The following is a 13,705-nucleotide window of genomic DNA, read 5'->3' as shown; positions in this document are numbered from 1 at the left end:
GAATTTATGCAGAAGGCCCTATTTTCCCAGAGAACTGACGGAGCCAGAAGGACAAACCAGGTGGAGGCCCGAGGGCCCCACACCATAGGGCGGCGCGGCCCTGGGGGGCCTGCGCGGCCATGTGGTGTGGCCCCCTCGGCCGGCCTCCGACGCCCTCCTTCGGACTATTTATCGGCCTCGACCTAAAAACGCAGAAGGAGAAGTCGAAGTCGCCAGAAACCCTCCAGAACGCCGCCACATCGCGAAACTCCGTCGCGGGAGCCAGAAGTCTCCGTTCTGGCACTCCGCCGGGACGGGGAATTGGAGGAGATCATCGCCGCCATCACCGCCAACACCTCTACATCAACCAGCCATGTTTCCCCCATCCATGTGTGAGTAATTCCCCCGCTGTAGGCCGAATGGGATGGTAGGGATTGGATGAGATTGGTCATGTAATAGCATAAGATTGTTAGGGCATAGTGCCTAGTGTCCGTAATTGGTACTTTGATGATATTGTTGCAACTTGTTATACTTAATGCTTGTCACTAGGGCCCGAGTGCCATGATCTCAGATCTGAACATGTTATTGTTTCATCAAGATATTCATTGTTTATGGTCTTACCTATAAGTTGTATACACATGTCGTTGTCCGGAACCGATGGCCCCGAAGTGACAGAAATCGGGACAACCGGAGGGAATGGTAGCGATGTGAGGATCACATGTGTTCACGGAGTGTTAATGCTTTGCTCCGGTACTCTATTAAAAGGAGTACCTTAATATCCAGTAGTTTCCCTTGAGGCCCGGCTGCCACCGGCTGGTAGGACAAAAGATGTTGTGCAAGTTTCTCATTGCGAGCACGCACGACTATATATGGAACACATGCCTATTGATTGCTTTGTACTTGGACACCGTTTTATTATTATCTGCAAATGCCCTGCTATGATTGTTACATGAGTTTCTCTCATCCATGCAACGCCCATCATCCGTCCCCGTGCCTACAGTATTTTAATCCTGCTGTTTACTACAATCACTACTGCTGTCTCATTACTCGCTGTTATTTCACTACTCTTGCTATAAAATCGTTACTCGATAAATTCTTGCGAGCAAGTCTGTTTCCAGGTGCAGCTGAATTGACAACTCCGCTGTTAAGGCTTCCAAGTGTTCTTTGTCTCCCCTTGTGTCGAATCAATAAATTGGGTTTTACTTCCCTCGAAGACTGTTGCGATCCCCTATACTTGTGGGTCATCAGTCATGCCCTCTCTATTTGTCAATTGCCCGACTGTAATTTGTTCACCCAACATGCTATTTATCTTATGGGAGAGACACCTCTAGTGAACTGTGGACCCCGGTCCATTCTTTTACATTGAATACAATCTGCTGCAATACTTGTTCTACTGTTTTCTGCAAACAATCATCATCCACACTATACATCTAATCCTTTGTTACCGCAAGCCGGTGAGATTGACAACCTCGCTGTTTCGTTGGGGCAAAGTACTTTGGTTGTGTTGTGCAGGTTCCATGTTGGCGCCGGAATCTCTGGTGTTGCGCCGCACTACATCTCGCCGCCATCAACCTTCAACGTGCTTCTTGACTCCTACTGGTTCGATTAAACCTTGGTTTCTTACTGAGGGAAACTTGCTACTGTGCGCATCACACCTTCCTCTTGGGGTTCCCAACGGACGTGTCAACTACACGCATCAGGGCATAATGGACCTGTCCAAGTGTTGGCCTCTCTTCTTTTTGTGTAATTTCTTGTCATAATCTGATCTTTAATCCTAGTAAACATTGCAAGTACTGGTAGCTCTCTAGCATCTAGAATATACCTAGAATGTACATTATGTTAAACATAATTAGCCTAAGTATGATTGAAACATGACAAGAATAATTGAAGCATTACAAGCATCAGCAATTTACTTACTTGTTGAAGACCTCACAGTTGTTATTCAACAAGATGTCACACTTAGCAAGATCACTTTGGAATGCCCTAACCCATGTCTTTGGGTCCAAATTATCCATCCATGCATGTGCATTTGGGTTCAATGCCTTCATCTGCTCCATGTTCTTCTCATACTTGACAACGGTTGCACTTCTAGCAATAACCCACAATTGGTTCTTGAGTGCATCACCTTTGAAATGTACCTGAAAATTCTGCCACAAGTGTCTAACACAGAACCTGTGTTCTGAATCTGGAAACTGATCCCTCACTGCAGCTATCAGACCCTACACATAGAAAGATAAACATAAGTGACTGCAACTAAATTATGCCACATGTTATGCAGTAAAGATTCTACCTTTTGCTTGTCAGACATGACTGTCCAAGGAGTTGTGTTCACAATGTCCAGATCCTTTTTCAATGTCTCCAGGAACCATGTCCAGTTTTCAGTATCTTCAACTTCCACAGGAGCAATAGCAATAGGCAGGATGCAGTCATTGGGATCTATGCCTACTGCACATAAGAGTTGCCCTCTATACCTTGTTTTTATACGAGTGCCATCCAGAAATATAATGGGCCTGCAGCCTTCAAGAAATCCAACCTTTGATGCTTGCAATCTCATGTAACACCTTCTGAATCTTGCATTTTCATCAAGGGCCAAGTAGAATGAGCTGCCAGGGTTGGTTGTCCTAAGTTCATTGCCAAAATCCCAAAGCATGTTGTATTGTGCTTCTTCATCCCCATAGATCCTTCTCATTGCTATCCTCCTTGCTCTTCTCAACTTACTGCTACTAGGAGTCATATTCCAATCCTTTTGAACAAGTCTCTGAAAATTCTTTAGGTTCATGTCCTGGTGAGCCTTGAATGACTCCATGAACTTTCTTGCTATGAAATCTGCAGTGAAGGCCCTAACATTCCACTTCTTCCTACAACTATACCTTGGTTCATAAGTCTTTACCATCCAACATTTTGTCCTATTATCATAGCTAACCCAGATATTCCAGGAGCATGTATCACTGCCTCTGCACTTTCCATTTATCCTTGTCCTGTCATTGATTGGTAGAATGATTTGTCTCCTGTTTTGGCAGCTGTATTCCCTGATAGCAGCTCTAACCATGGCACCATCAGCAAATTTCAGGCCAACATGGAGTGACACATTGCTTAGATCCTCCTTTCTGAAAGTCTTGAGCTTCATTTCAACCTTGTCATCATCTGAATCAGGAGCCCACAGGTCTTCTTCTTCTGAATCACCATCACCTTCCACTTTGACATTTTCTTTAACTTGTGTCTTCTTCACCTTTCCTTCATCATCATCCACATTGTCTTCATAAAGATCATCATCATCACTGAGATCATAATCAGAGTCTTGCAATGCAAAGTCTGAACCAGCGTCATCATCTGATTGTGCCTCTCTGTTTTCATCTTCATCATCTGATTGTGATTTGAGATCCATTTTCTTTTTGCTCCTTGTCCTCCTTTCTTGTTCTGGTTGCACAGTCTGAAGTGGCACAGGAACATCATCAACTTGACTTGTTGCATCTTCAGCATCAACATTATTGGCAGGCTTCATTGGGCTTATGACTGGTGGAAGATCAGCCACAGGAAAAAATTGCCCTAATGGACTGATCATGGTCAAGGTAAATGTTGAAGGAATGCTTCCCACAGCCAACCCAATTGACCATTGCATCTGTGTCCACCTAATCCTCCAGCAATCTCAGGCCATTCCTATCTATTGACAGAATAGGGACACAGTAGTAGATGGTCATCCTGCCCTGTCTCTCATACCCAAGATCCTCCACCAAATTCTCCAGAAACAATGGACACCAGTCATCACTGTCAACATTATCAAGCCAGACTGAACCACCACCTACGTAGCTCTTGTTGTTGCCGTGTCCTAGAAAATAACCCCCATGGTGGATCTGGACTGAGAATAATCCACTACCACGACCTGCAAGAACACATAAACAGACCAACAAACCATCAAAATCCTATCTTTCCTTGCAAACTCTGACAAAAATTGCGCGCAAACGTAAACCCTCGAAAAACCCTACCCAGACCCAACGAAATCAGCCGATTCAAAACGCGTCTGCACATGAACTTCCACTAAAATTACCCACCTTCATCACTGAAACCCTAACCCTAACGAAAAACCAGAGTTTTTTGACAGAATCGAGAGGAGCGAATTTTGCTACTTACGGTAATCAGGTGGCTGAGCCCCTTCTGGACGGCGCTGCGGAGCCATCGCGGCTGCTCCACCCGCCGGCGAGGGGCCGCTCGACGATGCCGACACAACGCGCACAAACACCGCTCTTCCTCTATCTCTCTGCTTCTTCCTTTCTCCGTGCGGCCGTGGAAGAGAAACCCGCCTCGAACTGATCGGGGAGACAGGACAGATCAGGGGCTTGGACGGCAGCCACCCGCTTTCCCCGAGGGGTTATTCGCAAAAATTCGACAACCACAACGCTTTCAGCCACCGACAGGTGGGGCTGGACCAAGCCACGTCAGCCTGTACGCTCGCTCTCCCCGCGCTGTACGCACGACGGTCACCACGACGAAACGTGCACCGTATATAGGTACCGTAAGTAACGTCTTCCTGATTCCGGTGACCGTATTGATACGTGTCAAATACAGGTACGGTGGATTAATTTTACTCTAGACAGAAAACAGCTAGAACTTGTGTCGAGGTGAGCTTAGCAGCTGGGGTAGGCTCCAGCTGGTCGCGTATGCAACTAGGCGCGGGCATGCATGTGGCAACACGTCGGTCTATATAGGCCAAGTAGCAAAACAACGACGGCGTCGCCATCCGGCCGGCACGAGGTATCTCACGCAGCTGGCCCCACCGCGCAAGTCAACTGCTGCTTTCTGCCAGTGTATACTGCTATCCAAGCTCAAAGAATGGAAGCTCGACAGCGCAGCCTCGACTCCTCTTTTCACCATCAACGTCAAGTATAGATTCTCGGCGTCTAGATCGAGAGGAAAGATAGAAAGAAGCTGCGGAGGAGAGCCGTGCTGCTGGAATGGCGGCGGAGGTAGGCATGGAGACGACGGCTCCTCTCCTGACGCCCCACAAGATGGGCGATTTCAACTTGGCGCACAGGTCGGTTCAACACTTCAGCTACACTACATCGATTCCACCTCTCGTTCCGTGTACTCCCTCCCAAAACGATGACTCGGTTTTGTGAAAGATAAAGATGTATCTAAACGTATAGCGTTAGGTAGATATATACATCTGTGACAAAATCGTATCACGAATTTTCGAATAAAAGTTGTACATCCCCTCTATAAATAGATGTCTAAATTTTGCGTAGATTTGGATGTATCTAGAAATTAAATAGTGTCTAGATATATCTAGATTTAGACAAATCTTAGACGTCTATTTATTTAAGTGTGTCTATGTCTCATCAACTGAAATTTTTCTTCAATTTCAGTCACCTCAGAAAAGTGCAACTTCAGTTCAAAAAATGTGCAGCCCGGATGAGTTGCACTTTTATAGTAGAAAAGTGCAATTACACTTTTCCGATAGAAAAGTGTAACCCAAGTGCATTTTAGTGGGTGATTGAGATTTAAGGAATTCTCAGTCGACTGTGGCATGGCAAAACTGTAGTACTTTACTATGTTTTCTAGAATGCTTGATCTTCTGGGAATATTTTTGTTTTACCTACTATGGTTGCAGGGTCGTTCTAGCGCCGCTGACCCGGTGCAGGTCATACGGGAACCTTGCCCAGCCGCACAACATCATCTACTACGAGCAGAGGGCGATGGCGGGTACGCTCCTCATTGCGGAGGCCAATGCCGTATCCGAGACCGCGCGGGGCTACCCACATGTGCCCGGCCTATGGAGAGGGGACCAGGTCGAGGCATGGAAGCCCGTGGTGGACGCGGTGCATGCCAAGGGAGCTGTCTTCTTCTGCCAAATATGGCACACGGGGCGCGTCTCACCAACAGGTGCGTGCCTAATTCATACGCCGCTAATATATATCTCCGCATCATTGAGTTCTTTGTGAATACGTTGAGATTTTAAGATTTGTATATATCATTCTTTCTATTTTTTTTTGCGTGTAGCCTGTTCAGCTGCTCCACACTAATATTCGCACATGGATTTCATATCTGGTGTTAAATTTGAAAGAGCCATATTTAAAACTAGTGTGGCTAGATTGGTGAAGAAGTGAAACGAATTATATCGAAGAAAACTTTCACCAATTTTTTAAAAACTGATTTAAAAAAAATGCAGTATTAATCTTATTTTGAAGTTCCCATGAACTTAAATATTCAAATGGTTCACAAACTTGTGGTCCAAACCTATGAAAGTTTTAAGTACACATAAATGAAAACTTTTTTTGACTGCCATCAGACTAACACACTAAGACTACTCATAGTGGGAGTAACTTCACTAGTAACTAAGTGTCCAACTCAGCAAATTTGCTTATGTGGCAGTGAGTTAATGAGGAGAGAGGAGGATGGAGTAACATAGCTAGTTACTGTAACATCACACTTCTCAAGATACAATGAGTCTATAAGCTAATTAATGAAGATATATATGATACTACTTTTATGTTACTAACCACTATGAAGGTAGTAACATAGAGTAGTAACATGTGCATGTTACTACTCTATGTTACTTTCCACTATGGCTAGTCAAACAAAATGCCTGCTGAAGTTCAAAGTCCTCGAAATTTAAAACTAATAAAGGCCCAACATTGCTTTTTTACTTGTACACTGTTTCTATGATTGAGTGTACACATAAATGAAATTTTTATTCACTGCCATCAGACCAACACTCCTACAAAACGCCTGCCAAAGTTCGTGGCCCAGGTCATGGAGTTGTAAGATTAATATTATCACGACATTAGCCATACTATCAACTGGAACATCCCTTACACATAATTTTTTTTTATCAACTTAATGATATAGATAGGGTTGGGTCAACACATATTCTCACGTGGATGAGAATGTCCTTCCATTAAAGAGATATTGTAAGTTATGAGATATAGAACGTCAAACATTCAAAATGAGAAAGATACAACATTAGTTGACACACTATCTATGGAAATATTCCTCACACTATAAATGACTCAGTGATACATACAATACTAAGACACCACAGATTCCAACTTAACATGTTTCATATTTAGTATTTACAGTGTGCCAATACTATTTTAGATCGAAGGACCTAAAATGTGTACACTTCATTCTTAAAAATTGTTGTCGCGGATTTGCTTTGTTCGTATGGTGGACATATTTGTGCTATTGTCAGTGTCTTTCTCTCATCCATAAAACTCAAGATAAGAGAACATGCCATTTCAACTGCACAGGAAATGAAGGACTCCTTGAGATTCTTTCTTTTGCATCACACAGATATATAATACATGTGACCAGGTGCTTAGAACCATTAACCTCGAGCACTGATATAACATCATGTAAAAACTATAGTTAAATTTACAGATACAATATCTCATTTACATGGGAGTTTCAATATATGGCATGATAATCATTCGAGAGAGAATTTTCAGAGCAGGTGCTTGGTGCGCACCCATCCAGAACGTCTATATTGCATCAAGATCCGTGCTAGCTCTTTTGTTTCCTCTCTCAAGCAACTTCTTATTTTTGTATCTTTCACTCCACACAATCTTTGAACTTGAAAATTTGCAGATCGCTTAAACATAACAACTAGAGTATGAGAAAAATATTTTGGATTTTTTATGGCATTGTGTATATATATATTTCAAGAATTTATTTTGAATTTTAAATAATTTTAAATTGTAAATTGAAAAAAAATCTGAACTATTTTTGTCCCATTCTATTTGTTATTTTAGAGTGACTTGCAAAAAGTCAAATCAATATATCACATAATTTGAGAGATATAAAAAAGAAAAAGTCAAAAAATGTGGGGTTTCCCTAATCATTTGCCCACAATATGTAGATTGGCAAAGTCTCTACTAACAATTGTTTTATTTACCAGAATATTTGTGATAATTGTAGAACAATTTTATTTATGGTCACATGATGGGAAATAATGTGGTTTCAATGGAACCATATTTTTATTTATAGAACACTTTCAGCTAACTACAGATGATCATCTTGTGTTAGTGGGTGAAAAGTGTTATCATTTAACCAATCTCTTGGCAATTGTGTGACAGAGTTCCAACCTAATGGGCAAGCCCCGATATCAAGCACGGATAAGCAACTCCCACCTCAACTCGTCGACGACGGCAGTATGCTTGAGTTCGCGGCCCCTCGAAGGCTGGAAATACACGAGATACCCAATATCGTCAACGACTTCCGGATTGCCGCTAGAAATGCAATCAGAGCCGGTAATCCCCCAATTAATGTCACACCTCACGCAGCACTATCACTGGTCCGTTGCATTGATCTGTTGCAAACATGTGCTAATCGTTTATGATTGAAGGATTTGACGGCGTGGAGATCCACGCAGGCAACGGGTACCTCATTGACCAGTTCCTGAAGAACGGCGTCAATGACCGCACCGACGCCTATGGCGGCAGCCTGGAGAACCGCTGCCGCTTCGCCGCCGAGGTCATCGCGGCCGTGTCCGCCGAGGTCGGCGCGGACCGCCTCGGCGTGCGGCTCTCCCCGTTCGCCCCCTTCGGCGACTATGTGGATTGCATCGACTCCGACCCGGAGGCGCTGGCGCTGCACGTGATAAGCATCATGAACGAGCTCGGTGTCCTCTACTGCCACGTGATCGAGCCGCGGATGTGCATCGTCGGCGAGATCGACGGCAAACTGATGATCCGGCAGCGTCTGCTGCCCTTCAGAAAGGCATTCAGGGGCACGTTCATGGTGAACGGAGGGTATGACAGGGAAGAAGGGGACAAGGCCGTCGCGGACGGCTACGCCGACCTGGTCGCGTACGGGCGGCACTTCCTGGCGAACCCCGACCTGCCGGAGAGGTTCAGGAAGAACGCGGCGCTGAACAAGTATGATCGTAGCACCTTTTACACCTCTGATCCTGTTGTTGGCTACACAGATTACCCTTTTCTTGATTAGCCTTAGCTCAGCTGGTTCAGGGATGGGTTGTCTGAATCCACCGCACGGATCAAGTGTTCGCAAAACATGAATTGGATATTTGGATTGGTTTGGTCTCGTTTGGGTTTTCACGTGCATGTGTATATAGTGTATAGTTGATACCATGTTAGCAGGGAGGGACCCAACCTGCCGAGGTCTTTTGACCAATACGGCTCGAATCTGGAGCTGGGAGTGTGGCAGCAGGGGCTCCTTCCTAAGGACCAGGGCAAGGAGCTCACGATGGGGGTGGAGCTGGGCCAGGGTGGGGCGGCGGCTGAGGAGTCGCTGATCTCGACGGAGGCCCGCTCGCAGGTGACCGACCCGCTGGCCTCTTGGGTGGCGGACAGCCAGTCGCCGGCTGGTCCTCCGGCCAAGGTGTCAAGGACGAGCGTGAGGGAGGTGGTGTCGGAGGTGCGGGTTCTGGGGGTGGTGGAGGACGTGGTGTCAATGCTGAGCGACGAGGTGGGGTCGCTGGTGCAGCCCGACCTGCGGTCGGTGGTTACCTTGGGTGCCCCCATCCCGCAGGCGAAGCGCACGCCGACGATCCCATACGCGAGGAAGAGGCGGGTGGCCGGGGGAACGGCTACTCGCAAGAGCTCGAGGTGCAAGGGGGTGACCGGGGCCATGCCAGTCTTGGAGAAGGCACAAAGGAGGGCTAGCGAGAAGAACCTCGAGATGGTCATCGACAACAACAAGGCTCAAGGGCTGCAGGGCACTGGGCAGACGCTCTAATAGCAATCTAAAACCCCTAAACTTTTAGAGGAGAATATTCGCTCCTCTAAATTTTAGCAGTTTCGATCTGATCCCTTATATCTAACTTCTTAAACTCAAATTCATCCCATTTTGAAACAAATTAACACATATTTGATTCAAGCTAGTACATAAACTTGATTAAACTACTAGATAAACTACAGTACCCAATCTAAATATCGCAAATTGTGCTTATGTTGTTCAAGCTAAATGTTTTGAAGTTTTACTAGTAATTTTACAAGATTAGGAAGATAGATGGTTTTCCATATTAAGAAACAATTGCTCCCTATAAGCATATAATTCAAACACGTTTTGAAGTTTTACTAGTAATTTTACGCGCGAGTTGCCTCATTTTAAGAAACAACTTTACGCGCGAGTTGCCTTGTTTCATTCAAACATGTTTTGGTTTTCCATGATTTCGGTTCGCCGGCTAAATTGTCTGCAGAATAGATCCCGAGCAGGGAGGCTTCCAAGTCAAAAGAAAAGAAAAAATGAGTAAGGAGGCTTGTAGCTAAATAAACTAGCAGGTGGCCCAATCGAGCATCGCAATTCGCAACCAGTGAGGGAGAACAGATAATGGCCTCATATGCATCGGGTTGGTCTTTACTGGATCGCCAGTTTTAAACAGAAGATTCGAAAGCCCAGCTTTAAATTAATAAAGCCATCAACCGATCAGGAGTTACAACAGGACACCACACCACGCACACCACGGCAAGAAAGATATAAGGGTACACACAGAACGAATTACAACACTGCACTAAGAGCGAGGACAAGCTTGCAGAAGTGCAGACCGCCGTTGTTCGACACCAAGGACACCCGCCGGAGGCACGGCGAGGCACTGCCCGGAGCAGAATTGTAGTATTGAATCCGAGGAGAACGGCCAGGACTCCGAGCACCAGAAGCACCAACCTGTTCTCATGCCGAAGAGGGCCCCTGCCCTCTCGCCTGGCTCGAAGGCGTCGAACCATCGAACATGAGAGAAGCTCACCCGAGAGCTGCATAGGTGTTGGGCTCCGGACCTGACGCCACCCTGGAGAAGACTACCTTGACGAAGATCACACCATACCGGCCACACAGCTGAGCACTTGGACATCCACCAGCAACGAGAAATCCGCGGGTAGCACCTGCAGAGGATGGGCAGACTGCCGTCGACACACGCATACGGGCTAGAGATCACCGCAGCTGCTCAAGGACCGACATTGCCCAAAGCTGCAACCTTCAGCGCCACCACCCTACCCAAGCCTCCCCAGGCGGCGTCTCCAAGAAGGTCACGGCGCAGCAGCGCGTCGCTGCCGCCCAATCAGAGATTTTGGACTTTCCTCCAGGAGGTGGGGAAAAGGTGAGCAGGAGCCAAGGCCAGCAGCTACTACCTCAGAACCGTCGTGAACCGTAGATCCATGCCGCAAACGCCCCCCGCCGCCTCCTCACATCCCGAGGAGTCGAGGACGCCGGACCGAGGCACCCACCACGATGCCCGCCGCAGGACATCAGGGGAGACGAAGCCAGCGCCCTCGCCGCTCGTCGACCAGACGCATCGGGGCCGCCCACCCGAGGCAGCTCAGATGAGGCCCAGACCTAGGCCCGCTGGCCCTGATCTGGGCCCGCCGCCGCCACCCATGGCCACGGGCACGCCGTCGCAGGGCCGCGCCAGCCAGCCAGAAGCCCCGCCGCCACTCCACCGGAGATGCGTCTTCACCACGCCGTGGTCAGGTCACCGCGCCGCCGCGCAGACGACGAGCACGTCGCCCCTGGCGACCGCGCCAGCCCGCGCCACCACAGCCACGCGGGGGAGAGAGAAGCCCCCCGCCGCCGGAGCCCCGGGCCTTTGCCCGGCGGCGCCCTCTAGCGACGGTGAGGGAGGGACGGGGGGAGGAGGGGCTGGAGGTTGGGGGAGACGAGCGTTTCGCCCTGTGCTCGCGGGAGCGGCAGGACGAAACGCTTCCACAACCGTCCGTCAGTGTGCAACCACTGGCTCGACAGTTCAGCTAAGCTAGTTGAGCAGGCTTGTGTTGGACTTGGAGCAGTCAAGCCACGAGGAAGGCCCATGACGCACGCGGCCTCAGAAGAAGACGCGAGCGACTATTTTGCCACGGGCGAGTTTAGCATGCAGGTAGGCACCACGTGCTGGCATGTACCGTGCACGCATATGCAACGTTGCGCCTTGTGGCTGCTGCACGTCGGTCTCCAGGCCACCACCGGCAAGCATAACGACGACGGCGTCGCCGTCCGGCCGGCACGAGAGATGGCTTCACGCAACCGTCATCCTCGGGTGACGTCCTCGACTGCTGGATCGAAGCTGACATACTTACCCCACGCCTGTCTTGGGTGGTGTCAGACCATGGCCCTGGGTCGCCAAACTTACATTTTTGCGTTTACAACCTTTTACAGTTTTGTTTGAGCAACACATCTGTTGAGTCAGTCAAAGGTACGTGGATCGTCTTACCCGTGATCTTGATTTACAAAACATCCAAACAGGTTGTAATTGTATGTTTCAGAAAAATTAAAGTAAATCATATGATATTTCGACAATTGCGTGTAAATGTTTCAAGAAAAATAGAAAATGAAACTTGCGTGGAAAAAAAAAAACTGGTGATTTTGCTATCGTTTTTGCTCAAGTTGCATAATTTGGCGCGTATAGCTCCACACATGTATGATTTGTTTCAAACTTCTTGATTTTCTAGTATTATATTTTTATGAAATTTACAGCTCAAGACGGATCCGGAGTTCCCCTGTCTTCCAAATTCTCTTTACCGAATTAATTCCAATTCCAAAGGTGTATAATAAGGAATAAGGATGTTAAGATTTTGTAGAATCCGTGAAGAAACATACAGGGTGTGTTTGGTAGATCGGGCCTCCTCAGATTTTCCCACCTCATCCCACTTTATTCCAACTTTTATTGTTTGGTAGGTCGGCTCGGCTCAGCTGGGCAGTGCCCACCTCATACGAAAATAGCCTCTCAGCCCTGCCCGGTAGAGAAGTGAAAATCGAGCTTCACACCTCGGCAGGGCTGACCTCGCCCGGAAAACCCCCGCGCCGCCTCGCACCTGGGAGCAAACCAACAGGGGTCAAACCGCCCGGCCCTCATTTCCCTCCCCAAGCGCTCTCTGTTTCCAACTCCAACTCCACGCCTGCGCCCCGGCCACCGCTTCCTCGACGCCGGCCAGCGCCGCCACTTCCTCGAGGACAAGCGCCGCCACGGCCACGGTGAGGGCCGGCTCCACCACAGCCGCAGACGAGCGCCTCCATGGCCACGGCGAGGGCCTGCGCCGCCGCTTCCTCGAGGGAGGCTCCGCCACGGCCGAGCTCCGCCGCCGGCGCCGCCGCGCTTCCTCGGGGAAAGCTCCGCCACGGCCGAGCGCCGCGGCCGAGCGCCTCCGCGACCGAGCGCCGCTAGCCGCCGCCGCCGTGCTTCCTCGAGGGATGCTCCGTCACGCCGAGCGCCGCCACGGCCGAGTTCCGCGACGAACGACGGACAACGGACGAGCGCCGCCATCGACGAGCGCCACCACGGCGGCGCGGTCAAGGCCGCCAGCGATGAGCTCCGGCGTGGGCGAGGGAGCTCCGGCCAGGGTTCCTCTTTAGGGACCCGATTGCTTTTTTTCCCTATTTACAGGGACCTTATTGGTTATTTTGTGTACATGTGGACTGGATCTCGTTTCATTTTTATATGCGACCGGTAGAAAAGGGGGTCTTTCGTCCAACCCTTTAGTACCGGTTTCCTTACGAACCGGTACTAAAGGGTGCATTAATAATACAGTTGCATTGCCACAGGACCTTTAATACCGGTTCGTGACAGGAACCGGTACTAAAGGTACCCTTTAGTACCGGTTCGTGTCACGAACCGGTACTAAAGGTGGGTTTACCCGGTTAGCCAAATTTTAGATTCTCAAAATTCCAAATCAAAATATGAAAGCAGGAAGATTTTAGGTTTTTTCCAAAACTTTAGAATTTTATATATTTTTTATTTTTAAAAAATTAAAATTAATAATTATAAGATTTTTTGAATCCCAGAATATTA

General features: G+C 48.1%; 1 protein-coding gene across 1 annotated transcript; it reads left to right on the top strand.

Annotated features, from left to right (window-relative positions):
• Nucleotides 1–4,723: 4,723 nt before the first annotated feature.
• On the top strand, nucleotides 4,724–9,029 carry LOC127326197 (putative 12-oxophytodienoate reductase 11). The gene is made up of 4 exons (XM_051353066.2): nucleotides 4,724–5,008; nucleotides 5,585–5,856; nucleotides 8,049–8,222; nucleotides 8,318–9,029. Exons 1-4 carry the CDS (start codon nucleotides 4,929–4,931, stop codon nucleotides 8,917–8,919), a joined length of 1,128 nt encoding a protein of 375 aa, XP_051209026.1. The 5' UTR covers nucleotides 4,724–4,928; the 3' UTR covers nucleotides 8,920–9,029.
• The last annotated feature ends 4,676 nt before the right edge of the window (nucleotides 9,030–13,705 follow it).

This window comes from Lolium perenne, chromosome 1 (assembly GCF_019359855.2).
Source record: "Lolium perenne isolate Kyuss_39 chromosome 1, Kyuss_2.0, whole genome shotgun sequence".
Classification (NCBI taxonomy): Eukaryota; Viridiplantae; Streptophyta; class Magnoliopsida; order Poales; family Poaceae; genus Lolium; species Lolium perenne.
This window is presented reverse-complemented; position numbering and strand designations above follow the sequence as displayed.

What these genes read in the sequence shown, in the direction of transcription:
- LOC127326197 (XM_051353066.2), top strand. Translation starts at nt 4,929, where the DNA reads ATGGCGGCGGAGGTAGGCATGGAGACGACGGCTCCTCTCCTGACGCCC. An exon ending in GATTTCAACTTGGCGCACAG is followed by an intron (nt 5,009 to 5,584) that starts GTCGGTTCAACA and finishes CTATGGTTGCAG; the next exon opens with GGTCGTTCTAGCGCCGCTGA. An exon ending in TAGAAATGCAATCAGAGCCG is followed by an intron (nt 8,223 to 8,317) that starts GTAATCCCCCAA and finishes TTATGATTGAAG; the next exon opens with GATTTGACGGCGTGGAGATC.